We start from the raw sequence: 12,161 nt of genomic DNA, 5'->3' as shown, positions 1-12,161 counted from the left end.
GACACTTAACTGACTGAGCCACCCAGGCGCCCCTGTATTTAATGTTTTGAATTCTGTTTTGTTAGTTAACAGATGATATAAGAGAATTTCCCCATATTATTAACATACTTTGTAAATACTGTTTTTAATGTTTGTTGGTTATTCCATTGTTTTGCTATATGGTTAGTTTTTCTAACCATTCTCCTATTGCTCAACTTTCTTTTTTCCACTTTTATTTCAAAATATGATTCACAACGTTTTAATTTAAGGGGTACAACATAATGATTGGATATATGTATATATTGCAAAATGACTACCGCAATAATATGTTTAGTTAACATCCAACTGACTTAGTTCACTTAGCATGATGCCCTCAAGGTCCATTCATATTGTTGCAAATGGCTGAATAGTATTCTGTGTGTGTGTGTATCACATATTTAAAAAAAATTTTTTTTAAAGTTTATTTATTTTGAGAGAGAGCATGAGCAGAGGAGGGGCAGAAAGAAAAGGAGAATCCCAAGCAGGAGGGGCAGAGGGAGACGGAGAGGGAGAATCCCAAGTAGGCTCTCTGCTGTCAACATGGAGGCTAACATGGGGCTTGAATCCACAACACCGTGAGCCAAAATCAAAAGGTGTACGCTAAGCCCATTGAGCCACCCAGGTGCCCCCCACATCTTCTTTATCCATTCATCTGTTGATGGAAACCAGGTTGTTTCCCTGTCTTGGCTATTGTGAATAATGGTGCAGTGAACATGGGAGTGCAGATATTTCTTTGATAGCCTGCTTATGTCTTTTGAATATATGCATACCCAGAAGTGGTATTGCTGGATGATATGGTAGTCCTGTTTTTGACTTTTTGAGGAGGCTCCATGCTGTTTGCCATAGTGACTGTACCAATATACATTCCTGCCAACAATTCACAAGTGTTCTCTTTTCTTCACACCCTTGCCAACACTTGTTTGACAGGTTTGAGGTGATATCTCATTGTGGTTTAGATTTGTGTTTCCTTAACAATTAGAGATGTTGAGCACCTTCTTATGTATCTGTTGGTCATTTGTATGTCTTCTTTGGAAAAATGTCATTTCAGTTTCTCTGCCCATGTTTTAATGAGATTGTTAGGGATTTTTTTTTCCTTTGCTATTGAGTTATATGATTCTTTATATATTTTAGATTTTAACTTCTTATCTGATAACATAGTTTGCAGATATCTTCTCCCATTCCATACATAGGCTGCTTTTTCATTTTGCTTCTGGTTTCATTTGCTGTGCAGCAACCTTTTAGTTTAGTTTGCTTTTATTGCCTTGGCTTTTTGGTGTCAAGTCCAAAAAATCATTGCCAACACCAGTGTCAAAGAGCTTACTCCTCATGTTCTTCTAGGATTTTTATGCTTTTAGGTTCTTCGTTCAAGGCTATAATCTGGTTTGAATCTTGTGTATGGTGTATGATAGGGATCTGGTTTCATTCCTTGCATGTGGCTGTATAGTTTCCTCAGCACCATTTCTTGAAGAGTATCCTGTCTGCATTGTGTAGTCTTGTCTCCTTTATCATAAATTAATTGAACATTATGCATGAGTTTATTTCTGGGTTCTCTATTCTCTATTGCTCAACTTTTAAAAGGTTTTATTCCTTTTACTGTTATAAATAACATTAATACTGTCTCTGTGTTTTAAAAGACTTTAGGATTATTTCTTTTAGGCTAGATTCTCAGAAATAGGGTTATTGGCCAGCTTTTAAGATTAGGATTATTTTCGTGTTCTTGATGTATGTTGGTTAGTTTCTTCTCCAAAAGGCAATGCTAGTTTGTTTGTTTGTTTGTTTATTTTCTTAACATCTATTTATTATTTAGAGACAGAGACAGATCATGAGCATGGGAGGGGCAGAGAGAGAGGGAGACACAGAATCCGAAGCAAGCTCCAGGCTCTGAGCTGTCAGCACAGAGCCTGACATGGGGCTCGAACTCACGGACCGCGAGATCATGACCTGAGCCGAAGTCGATGGTTAACCGACTGAGCCACCCAGGCACCCCAAAAGGCAATGCCAGTTTAAACAGCAATTTGCAGTGTCTCTAAGACCTGTTTGCTCCGCAGCATTGTGGGTCTCATTTTTATTTTGAAAAGTAATTGAAGAAACTGGCTAGTTTTGAGGACAGTACACTGAAGTTGAATTGGTACATTTTTAGTTTAAAAGTGCAATTTACAAGGCCATGTTTGAATAGCTAGTAGGCGACTGAATAATGAGGTTTTGTAAAGGGGTGGAGATGTAGGAGTATCTGCTAAAGAAGAGATTTGGGGGTTTATGTATTGACATTCTGGAAATGGCTGGGAGAGAAAAAAAGGCTGGTAAGATTGAGGATGAATGTGTGCTGTAGAAGTCACGAAACTCAGAAAAGAAGGTTTAAGAAAAATAAGGCTTCATGGGGTGCCTGGGTGGCTCAGTTGGTTAAGCATCCAACTTTGACTCAGATCATGGTCTCATGGTTTGTGGGTTTAAGCCCCGTATTGGATTCTGTGCTGACAGTGCGGAGCCTGCTTGGGATTCTCCCTTTCTCTCTGCCCCTCCTCCACTTATGCTTTCTCTTTCTCTCAAAAACAAATTAAAGAAAAAGAAGTCTTTATATTTACTGTTTCTCACATAAACTACTTTCCATTTTATGACTAGGAAGTATCTGAAGCAGGATACAAGCTTAATTAAGGTTGTGGAAGAGGCCACTACAAGGTCTGCCCTGAGAATATTCTCCCATTTGCTATATAGTCTCTCTTTTCTAGAAGTTGATGATGAAGAGAAAGACTAGGATTGTTTAAATTGAAATTTTATCAGATTAGAACATTGCATATGACAGTGCATTAAATGAAAACAAGCAGTCAAAATGAATGACTGTCACTGCCTTCAACTTTGTGTTTTTTTTTAACAACTTCTAAAGCAAGTTTGATTTGAATTATTTCTGATCATAAGCTTGGAATTTAGACCCTTCTCACTTGGGAGACTACCAACCTGAGACCATTTTCCTTTTCCTTACCAAAAAAATAGCTTTTATAGATTTGGGTTAGATACATTTAAAAACAACAAATATATGGAGAGGCAAACCAAGAAACAGACTCTTAACTATGGAGAGCAAACTAGAGTGGAGGTGGGAGGGGAGGATGGATGAAATAGGTGATGGGGATTAAGGAGGGCACTTGTTGCGATGAGCACTGGGTGTTGCATGGAAATGATGAGTCATTAAATTTTATACCTGAAACTAATATTACACTGTATGTTAACTAACTGGAATCTGAATAAAAATTTGAGGGAAAAACAAACAAAAATGAAAAATCTTAGCCACATGCCTTTTGATTGAAGAGCGGTAAGGTTAATTTCTAAGGTTTATAACCTTTTAAACAAGGTATATTTTATAGTAGTTTCCCCATTATCTGTTTAGGCATTTCCTTGTGACAATAATGGATGTATCCCCTTCATAATTTTCATCTCCTAAAGATGCCCACTGCTCTTGAAAGTAGTATCTGCCTTTAACAGTTTGTTATTTCAGTTGTTTTTTTTAAATTTTTTTTAATGTTTATTTATTTTTGAGACAGAGACAGAGTGAGAGTGGGGGAGGGGCAGAGAGAAGGAGACAGAATCTGAAATAGGCTCCAGGTTCTGAGCTATCAGCACAGAGCCCAATGCAGGGCTCGAACTCACAGACCATGAGATCATGACCTGAGCCAAAGTCAGACGCTTAACTGACTGAGCCACCCAGGCGCCCCTCCACTTTGGTTTTTTGATCATACCTCCTGCCTTATTTTTCTTTTATAACCATAGAGATACTTACATTAAAATATACGTTTATATCTTTTTTTAAAGTTTATTTTGAGAGAGAGAGTGAGTGGGAGAGAGGCAGAAAGAGAAAGAGAGAATCCCAAGCAGGCTCCCTGTTGTCAGTGCAAAGCCCGATGCAGGGCTGGATCTCAGAAACCATGAGATCACAACCTGAGCCAAAATGAAGAGTTGGACACTTAACCAACTGAGCCACCCAGGCGCCTCTGTTATCTTGTTTCTTAAAAATGTATGGTATAGGGGCGCCTGGGTGGCGCAGTCGGTTGAGCGTCCGACTTCAGCCAGGTCACGATCTCGCGGTCCGTGAGTTCGAGCCCCGCGTCGGGCTCTGGGCTGATGGCTCAGAGCCTGGAGCCTGTTTCCGATTCTGTGTCTCCCTCTCTCTCTGCCCCTCCCCCGTTCATGCTCTGTCTCTCTCTGTCCCAAAATAAATAAACATTGAAAAAAAAAAAATTAAAAAAAAAATGTATGGTATAGCTTACATCTTTAGATGTATGTGCCATTTCCAGAATTTTATTTCAGTAATTAAGTTGGTTAATTGAAAAATGTTATATTCTTGGTAAAAGTTGAATAAGAAATATTTGAGTATTATTTCATAAAAACAAATACAAACTTAAGAGCTTCATGGAAAGTTTGCACAGTGTAACTTTCCAGGCTTTTTCTTTGCTATTTTCTTCTTCCCCACTTCTCAGTATCATTTTTCACTAATTTAGTCACATGTATCTACTTCTTTCTTTTGAATCTTCTCATGATATTGTCTTTTACAGAATTATCCATATTCCCCTCTGATTGTTTACCAGCAGTCCAATCCATACTTAAAAGTTATGTTCCTTCTATTGTAAAACTCCTAATCACACAGAACCCATTATTGCCCTCCTGCTACCCCCAACTTGATGCCTGTTTTGTCTGTTACACGTAGGTCTTTTTACAGCCAGTTGTATTTATTTTTATCTCTCACACAGGACTGTGAGCTCCATTGTCTTTTTTTACTTAGTGTCAAGCCAAAGGCTTTATTCAGAGTGGTTGTTCTTTAACAGAGGCAAAGGGATATCCTTTCCGTGTGCCAAACCTGGATTTACTAAGGAGCAAACCTACATTCTTTGCTATAAAATGTGGTAACAGTACAAGTTTGAAAGGAAAAAAGCCATTGGGTTAAAGTATTTCAAATGACAATTTTTTTTTTAATTTTTTTTTCAACGTTTATTTATTTTGGGGACAGAGAGAGACAGAGCATGAACGGGGGAGGGGCAGAGAGAGAGGGAGACACAGAATCGGAAACAGGCTCCAGGCTCCGAGCCATCAGCCCAGAGCCTGACGCGGGGCTCGAACTCACGGACCGCGAGATCGTGACCTGGCTGAAGTCGGACGCTTAACCGACTGCGCCACCCAGGCGCCCCCAAATGACAATTTTTAATCTCAGTTTTATTCCTGCTATTCCATATGGCCAGCAGTAAATAAATCCTTAGCTTTTCAAATGTAGAAAGATGTTGAAATATTGAGCACTCGTAGGAGCATCATTTCTTTTTTCTTTCTGTTTTCCTTTAGGACCATTATTTCTTTTTAATAGTGGTGCTATGTACTTGATTGTCATTTTTGGTCTTTGTGTATAAACCATGAGAAGCCAAGGGCATAGCCATGTGCCTGTGGTCCTTTTAATAGTATATGTTAGTTAAAAATATTTTTCATTTTACCTTAAACTTTCTAATTATAAAAGTGTCACTTAGGTAAATGCTTCTGATAGAAATTCAAACAATATGACGATACACAAAATCAAAAAGAAATCCTTCTTTATACTCTTAATATTCCATCCACACTTCTTCACAAAGATCTTCATAATAGAGTTTGATTTGAGTATTTTCATTCTTTTCTTTACACATTTTAATTTAGATATAGATACGAATTTTTAAAAAACAACTGGGATATAATATGTATATGGGGTGTATGTGCGTGCATGTGTCAGGGCGTTTATTGACTTTTTTTTCCTACTTAACCATGTGTCTTGGAGAGCCATGTTAGTGCTTGGTGATTTGTTTCCTTTTTAATTTGCTATATTCATAATGTGGATGTATATTGTAGTAAAATAGAAAACCCAGGGAACATAGGCAGCAAGGTATTTCATGTAATCAAGTGATAGCCCCTGAGGTGCTCAAGTAAATCAATGTCTGACAAGGTGGGATAGTTAGCACAGAACCTTACCATTAACTTGTTCATTAGAATTCCTTTTGGACATACTTTGTAAATGTTTAGCTCTTTCAAGGTAAAAAATATTTTCTTTCAATTGCCTGACAGTAGTTAGCACTCAGTAAAATTATTGAATGATCAAAAGACTGGTGACAGTTAACTTCTGGATTAAAGAATACAAAGTTCAGGGGGTGACTGGGTGGCTTAGTGGTTGGCTCAGTGGTTAAGTGTCCAACTTCAGCTCAGGTTATGATCTCGCTGTTTGTGAGTTCGAGCCCCGTGTTGGGCTCTGTCCTGACAGCGTGGAGCCTGGAGCCTGCTTCGAGTTCTGTGTTCCCCTCTCTTTCTTCCCCTTTCCCACTCATGTGCACGTGCATTCTCTCTCTCTCTCTCTCTCTCTCTCTCTCTCAAAAATGAATAAATATTTTTTAAAAAATTTAAAGAATACAAAGTTCAACCAACTGATGCTTACCAGAATGGAGGTAGGTGGAGAGATGGGTGAAACAGATGATGGGAATTAAGGAGGGCACTGGTGATGAGCACCAGGTGATGTTAATGAAGTGTTGAATCACTCACTGTATTTTACACCTGAAGCTAATATTATACTGTATATTAACTAGAATTCAAATGAAAATTAAAAAAAAAAAGAATAGATTTCTGATAATGAATTTCTACCAATGATGATTTGAAAAAAAAATTTTTTTTCCAATAACGATTTCTGTAAGATATCTCAGGGTATTTGTTACTGAGTTAATTATTCCTTTTACCATGGTCAAGGATTCTTTGGCAGTAGGTGTCAGAATTTAATATTCTTCTTTCTGTTTTTGTTTAGTATCTCTTCCTTGCCTTATTTTCATTAACATTTATTTGAAAACTTCATTTGCTTATCTTAAGATGAATTCTTCTTTTCAGCATCCAGTGTTGGATGAACCAATAGCAGAAGCTGTCTGTATTATAGCAGATATGGATAAATGGACTGTTCAAGTGGCCAGTAGCCAGAGACGAATGACAGATAATAAATTGGGAAAGGAAGTATTGGTTTCCAGTCTTGTTTCCAACCTTCTTCATTCCACTCTTCAGCTTTATAAGCATAACTTGTCTCCAAATTTTGTAAGTATGTAAGGCTTGAATTATTTAGCACTGTGATAGATGACTAAACTTTAGTATGTGCCTACATTGAATACTGTTGTTAGCTTCATCACTGTTGCCTGGAAGAAAGATGTTATGGTGTGAATGTTTGTATTTCCCTAAAATCCATGTGTTGAAGCCCAAACATCTGATAGGATTCTATTCGGAGATGGGCCTTTGGGAGGTAATTAGGGTTAGATTAGGTGATGAGGGTGGGGACCTCATGATGGCATTAGTGGCTTTCTAAGGAAAGCAAAAGAGATTGTGAGGATGCAGCTACAGGCAGTGCTCTGTCTGCCTGGAAGAGAGTTCTCATCAGAACTGGACCCTGCTGGCACCCTGATCTTTGGACTTCCAGCATCCAGAAATGTTGTTTAAATCATTGAATCTGTGCTATTTTGTAATGGCAGCCCAAACTCAGAAAGAGATGTGAACATTTCTGTATATTGTATGGTTGCAGCAGCCAGAATTTAGTGCCTGACTTGTGTCATGTAAGGTATGGATATGCAGTGCCTGCGCCCCTGCCCCATCTTTGTGCAGAATGCCATTGCATTCTAGAGCCTCATTGTTGTGTCAGGACTTTGAATGACCCCTCTTCTAATACTGAATAACCTCTTACTGAGGACACCATTTCCAATTTCCAAAGTTCTTTTTTTTTTCTTTTTAGGAGAAATCTAATACAGCTTAGTTAAAAACCTCTGTAGATCAACATTATAAAGGCCACATATAACAAATCTACAGCTAACATTATTCTCAGTGGTGAAAGACTGAAAGTTTTACCCCTTAGATCAAGGACAAGGCATGGATGCCCACTTTCACCACTTCTATTGTACATAGTACTGGAAATTGCTAGGCAGAGCAGTTAAGCAAGAAGAAGAAACAAAAAGTATCCTAATTGGAAAGGAAAAGGTGAAATTATCTCTGCAGATGACATAATCTTAAATGTAGAAAACTTAAAGATTCCACAAAAGAACAGATAGAGCTAATAAATGAATTCAGCAAATCTGCAAGGTACAAAATCAGCAAAGATAGTTGTACTTCCATATACTAGCAATGAACAATCTAAAATGGAAGTTAAGAAAGCACTTAAAATAGCATCAAAAGAATAAATTACTTAGTAATAAATTTGACCAGACCCAAATGGCTTGTATACTGAAAACTAGAAAACATTGCTGAAAGAAATAAAAGACATACATAAAGAGAAAGACATCTAGTGTTCATAAATTGGAAGTCTTAGTATTATTAAGATGACTGTACTACCCAAAGTAATCTACTTACTCAGTACAATCCTTACAAAAAATCCCAATGAGTTCCTTTTTTTTTTTTGAGGAAATAGATCAAGTATCCTAAAATTTGTATGGTCTCTCAAAGGACTTAAAGAGCCAAAATAATCCTAAAAAAAAGAAAAAGATGGAGGACTCACACCTCCCGATTTCAAAACTTAGTACAAAGTGACAATCTTCAAAACAGTTTGATATGGCTTTGGGACAGACACATAAAGCAATAGAATATGATAGCCCCCAAATAAACCTTTACTCACATGGTCAGTTGGTTTTGGACAAAGGAGTCATGACCATTCAAAGAGGAAAGGAGCTTTTGCAATAAATCATGTTGACAAAACTGGATATCCACATGGCAAAAGCATGAAATTGAGCCCTTTATGCCATGTACAAAAATGAATTCAAACTTGAATGTGACTTAAACCTAAACTTAAACCTAAACTTAAGTGCTTAAACTGTGTATAAAACTGTTTGAAGAAAACCTTGGGGGATAATCTTTATGACATTTGATTTGGCACTGATTACTTGGATTTAAAACCAAAAGCACAGAGATGCCTGGGTGGCTCAGTTGGTTAAGTGTTCGACTTGGGGCAGGTCATGATTTCACAGCTTGTGAGTTCGAGCCCCATGTCCAGGCTCTGTGCTGACAACTCAGAGCCTGGAGTCTGCTTTGGATTCTGTGTCTCCCTTTCTCTGTCCTTCCCCTGCTTGCCTTTCTCTCTCTCTCTCTCTCTCTCTCTCTCTCTCTCTCTCTCTCTCTATCTCACTCTCAAAAATAAATGGACATTAAAAAAAATTTTAGAAGCACAGGCAAGAAAAGTAAAAAGTAGATACGTGGGACTTCAGCAAATTCAAATTTTTGTATATCAAAGGACATTATCAACAAGTGAAAAGACAATGTGCAGGGTAGGGGAAAATATTTGTAAATCATGTATCTTCCAAGAGATTGGTGTCCAGAATATATAGAGAACTCCCACAATTCAACAACAACAACAAAGAAAAACTCAATTTGAAAGTTGGCAAATAGACATTTCTCTAAAGATGTACAGTTATTGAGCATATGAAAAGATCTTCAACATCATTAGTCATTAGGAAAATGTAAATCAAAACCACAGTGAGATACTCCTTCACACCCATAAGTATGGCTCCGATCAAAAACAAAAATAACAAGGATTAGCCAAAATGTGGAGAAATGGGAACCCTTGCGCAATGCTGGTGGGAGTGTAAAATGGTGCAGCTGCTGTGCAAAACACTTTGGCAGTTCCCTAAAGAGTTTAACATTGTATTGTCCCATGATTCAGCAATTCTACTTCTGGGTTGATACTCAAAACATTTGAAAGCAGGGACTCAAATAATTGTACTGTCATGTTCATGGCAGCATTATTTCCAATGGCCAAAAGTTGGAAATAACTCATGTCCATCAACAAATGAATGGATAAACAAAATGTGGTATAATACATAGAATGGGATATTTGAGTCATAAAAAGGAATGTAATTCTAATACCTTTTGATACAGCATGGATGAACCTTGCACACATTATGCTATGTAGAATTAGCGAAAAGGACAGATATTATATGATTCTAGCTAAGTGAGGTATCTAGAATAGGCAAATTCATAGAGATAGAAAGTAGATAGAGATTACCAAGGGCTTGGGGGCAGGAGGGAATGAGGAGTTATTATGTAATGGGTGCAGAGTTTCTGTTTGGGATAATGAAAACAAGTTCTTGAAATGGATTGTGATGATGGTTGCACAACTTTGTGACTGTACTTAATGCCACAGAATTGTATACTTAAAAATGGTTAATATAGTAAATTCCCAGATATATGTAAATTATATGTAAAGCTTATAGGTGTGTGTGTGTGTGTGTACGTATAATTTCTGTTTTGTTTTTCCAAGAAGAAAATGGGTTGTTATTAGCAGTTTTGTTTTGTTTTTTTGAGTAAGCTCCATGCCCAGTGTGAGACTCAAGCTCACAGTCCTGAGATCAAGAGTCACATGGTCTACAGACTGAGCCAGCCAGCCAGTCACACCTGTTAGCAGTTTTAATAGTTGATTTTCATTGGAAAGGAATGGTCTGCAAGAATTTAGTGGGTTTTGTTTTGAATATTTATTTATTTTGAGAGAGAGAGCGCGCACACGCCAGAGGGTGCACAGCAGGGGAGGGGCAGATAGAGAGAGAGAGAGAGAGAGAGAGAGAGAGAGAATTCCATGCAGGCTCTGAGCTATCAGGGCAGAGCTGGACACAGGTCTTGATCTCACAAACCGAGATCGTGACCTGAGCTGAAATCGATAATCTGCTGCTGAACCTACTGAGCCACCCAGGCATCCTGAGAATTTAGTGTTTTAACACCTGAAACTCATGTTTTGTCCTCGTACATGTATAGCATTAATTCACATGAAAAATTGCCTATTGTATTTAATTGAGCAAGTTAGTTGATAAATGGAGTGTATGTGTTTTAGTTTTTAATGTTCTAGCCTAGAAACCTCTCTTTTCTAGTAAGGACTACTGAGCATTCTCTGTGAGCTGTTGTAGACTTTTTTCTTTAACTCCCCAGAGTAGAATGCACCCTGTCCTATGTAAATATATTTGAAATGTATCATGAGTATTATATTTATCAAATCTGGAATAAAGTGTTTTTTAAAGCTATGGAAATGTGTAGTGATAGTTTCACATCTTTTTGAATGTACTTAATGCTTCTCAGTTGTACACTTAAAAATGGTTAAAAAGGAAAATTTTATATTGTGTATAATTTACTGCATTAAAAAACAACAACAACACAGGGTTCCTGGATGGCTCAGTCAGTTAAGCATTTGACTCTTGATTTTGGCTCAGGTCATGATCTCATGGATTCATGATATTGAGCCCCACATTGGGCTCTGCGCTGATAGTGCAGAGCTGGCTTGGGATTCTCTCTCCCTCCCTCTCTCCGAACCTCCCTTGCTCCCACTCTGTTTATCTCTCTCAAAATAAATAAATAAACATTTAAAAAATCTCTGTAGGATCTAAATGTTTGATATGAGCAAGAAAAAAATGTACACTCCTTTAGCTAAAATTATGTGCTTTAAAAATGTGCTCAAAATTTTAATTTATATACAAATAACTAAACAGAATTGTCACAAATGTGATGCTTTGGAATTTCTACCTTCACTGCAGTGTGTAATGCATCTCGAAGACCGATTACAGGAGTTATACTTCAAGAGCAAAATGCTGTCTGAATACCTGAGAGGACAGATGCGTGTCCATGTCAAGGAACTAGGAGTGGTTCTAGGGTATGTTTATGGTTTCTTTTCTGGCTTTGTTTTCTCGTTACACTTTCCTTTTTTTTTTTTAATTTTTTTTTTTTTTATGTTTATTCATTTTTGAAAGACAGAGACAGAGCACAAGTAGGGGTGGTTAGAGAGAGAGGGAGACACAGAATCTGAAGCACGCTCCTGGATCTGAGCTGTCAGCACATAGCCCGACGTGGGGCTCAAACCGACTGCGCCACCCAGGCGCCCCTGTGGTAGGATGAATTTTTAAGAAGCATCCATTACTTCTTCCCAGTACTTCTTTTTATAAAAACATTTGTATCCAGGGGCGCCTGGGTGACTCGGTCAGTTAAGCATCTGACTTCGGCTCAGGTCATGATCTCATGGTTTGTGGGTTTGAGCCCCACATCGGGCCCTGTGCTGACAGCTCGGAGCCCAGAGCCTGCTTCTGATTCTGTGTCTCCCCTTCTTTCTACCCCTCCCATGCTCATGCTCTGTCTCTCTCTGTCTCTCAATAATAAATAAACAT

General features: G+C 38.0%; 1 protein-coding gene across 2 annotated transcripts in view; it reads left to right on the top strand.

The window, feature by feature from the left end:
- Positions 1 to 12,161, top strand: part of FNIP1 (folliculin interacting protein 1) — a 155,602-nt gene that overhangs the window by 140,223 nt on the left and 3,218 nt on the right. For both annotated transcript variants that reach the window (XM_043587069.1, XM_043587060.1), the window contains 2 exons: positions 6,886 to 7,083; positions 11,538 to 11,653. In XM_043587069.1, the coding sequence (XP_043443004.1) occupies positions 6,886 to 7,083; positions 11,538 to 11,653 (314 nt within the window). The remainder of the gene's footprint in view (positions 1 to 6,885; positions 7,084 to 11,537; positions 11,654 to 12,161) is intronic.

Source organism: Prionailurus bengalensis, chromosome A1 (assembly GCF_016509475.1).
Source record: "Prionailurus bengalensis isolate Pbe53 chromosome A1, Fcat_Pben_1.1_paternal_pri, whole genome shotgun sequence".
Lineage (NCBI taxonomy): Eukaryota > Metazoa > Chordata > Mammalia > Carnivora > Felidae > Prionailurus > Prionailurus bengalensis.
The sequence above is the reverse complement of the archived record's forward strand: the minus strand, read 5'-3'. Positions and strand labels throughout refer to the sequence as shown.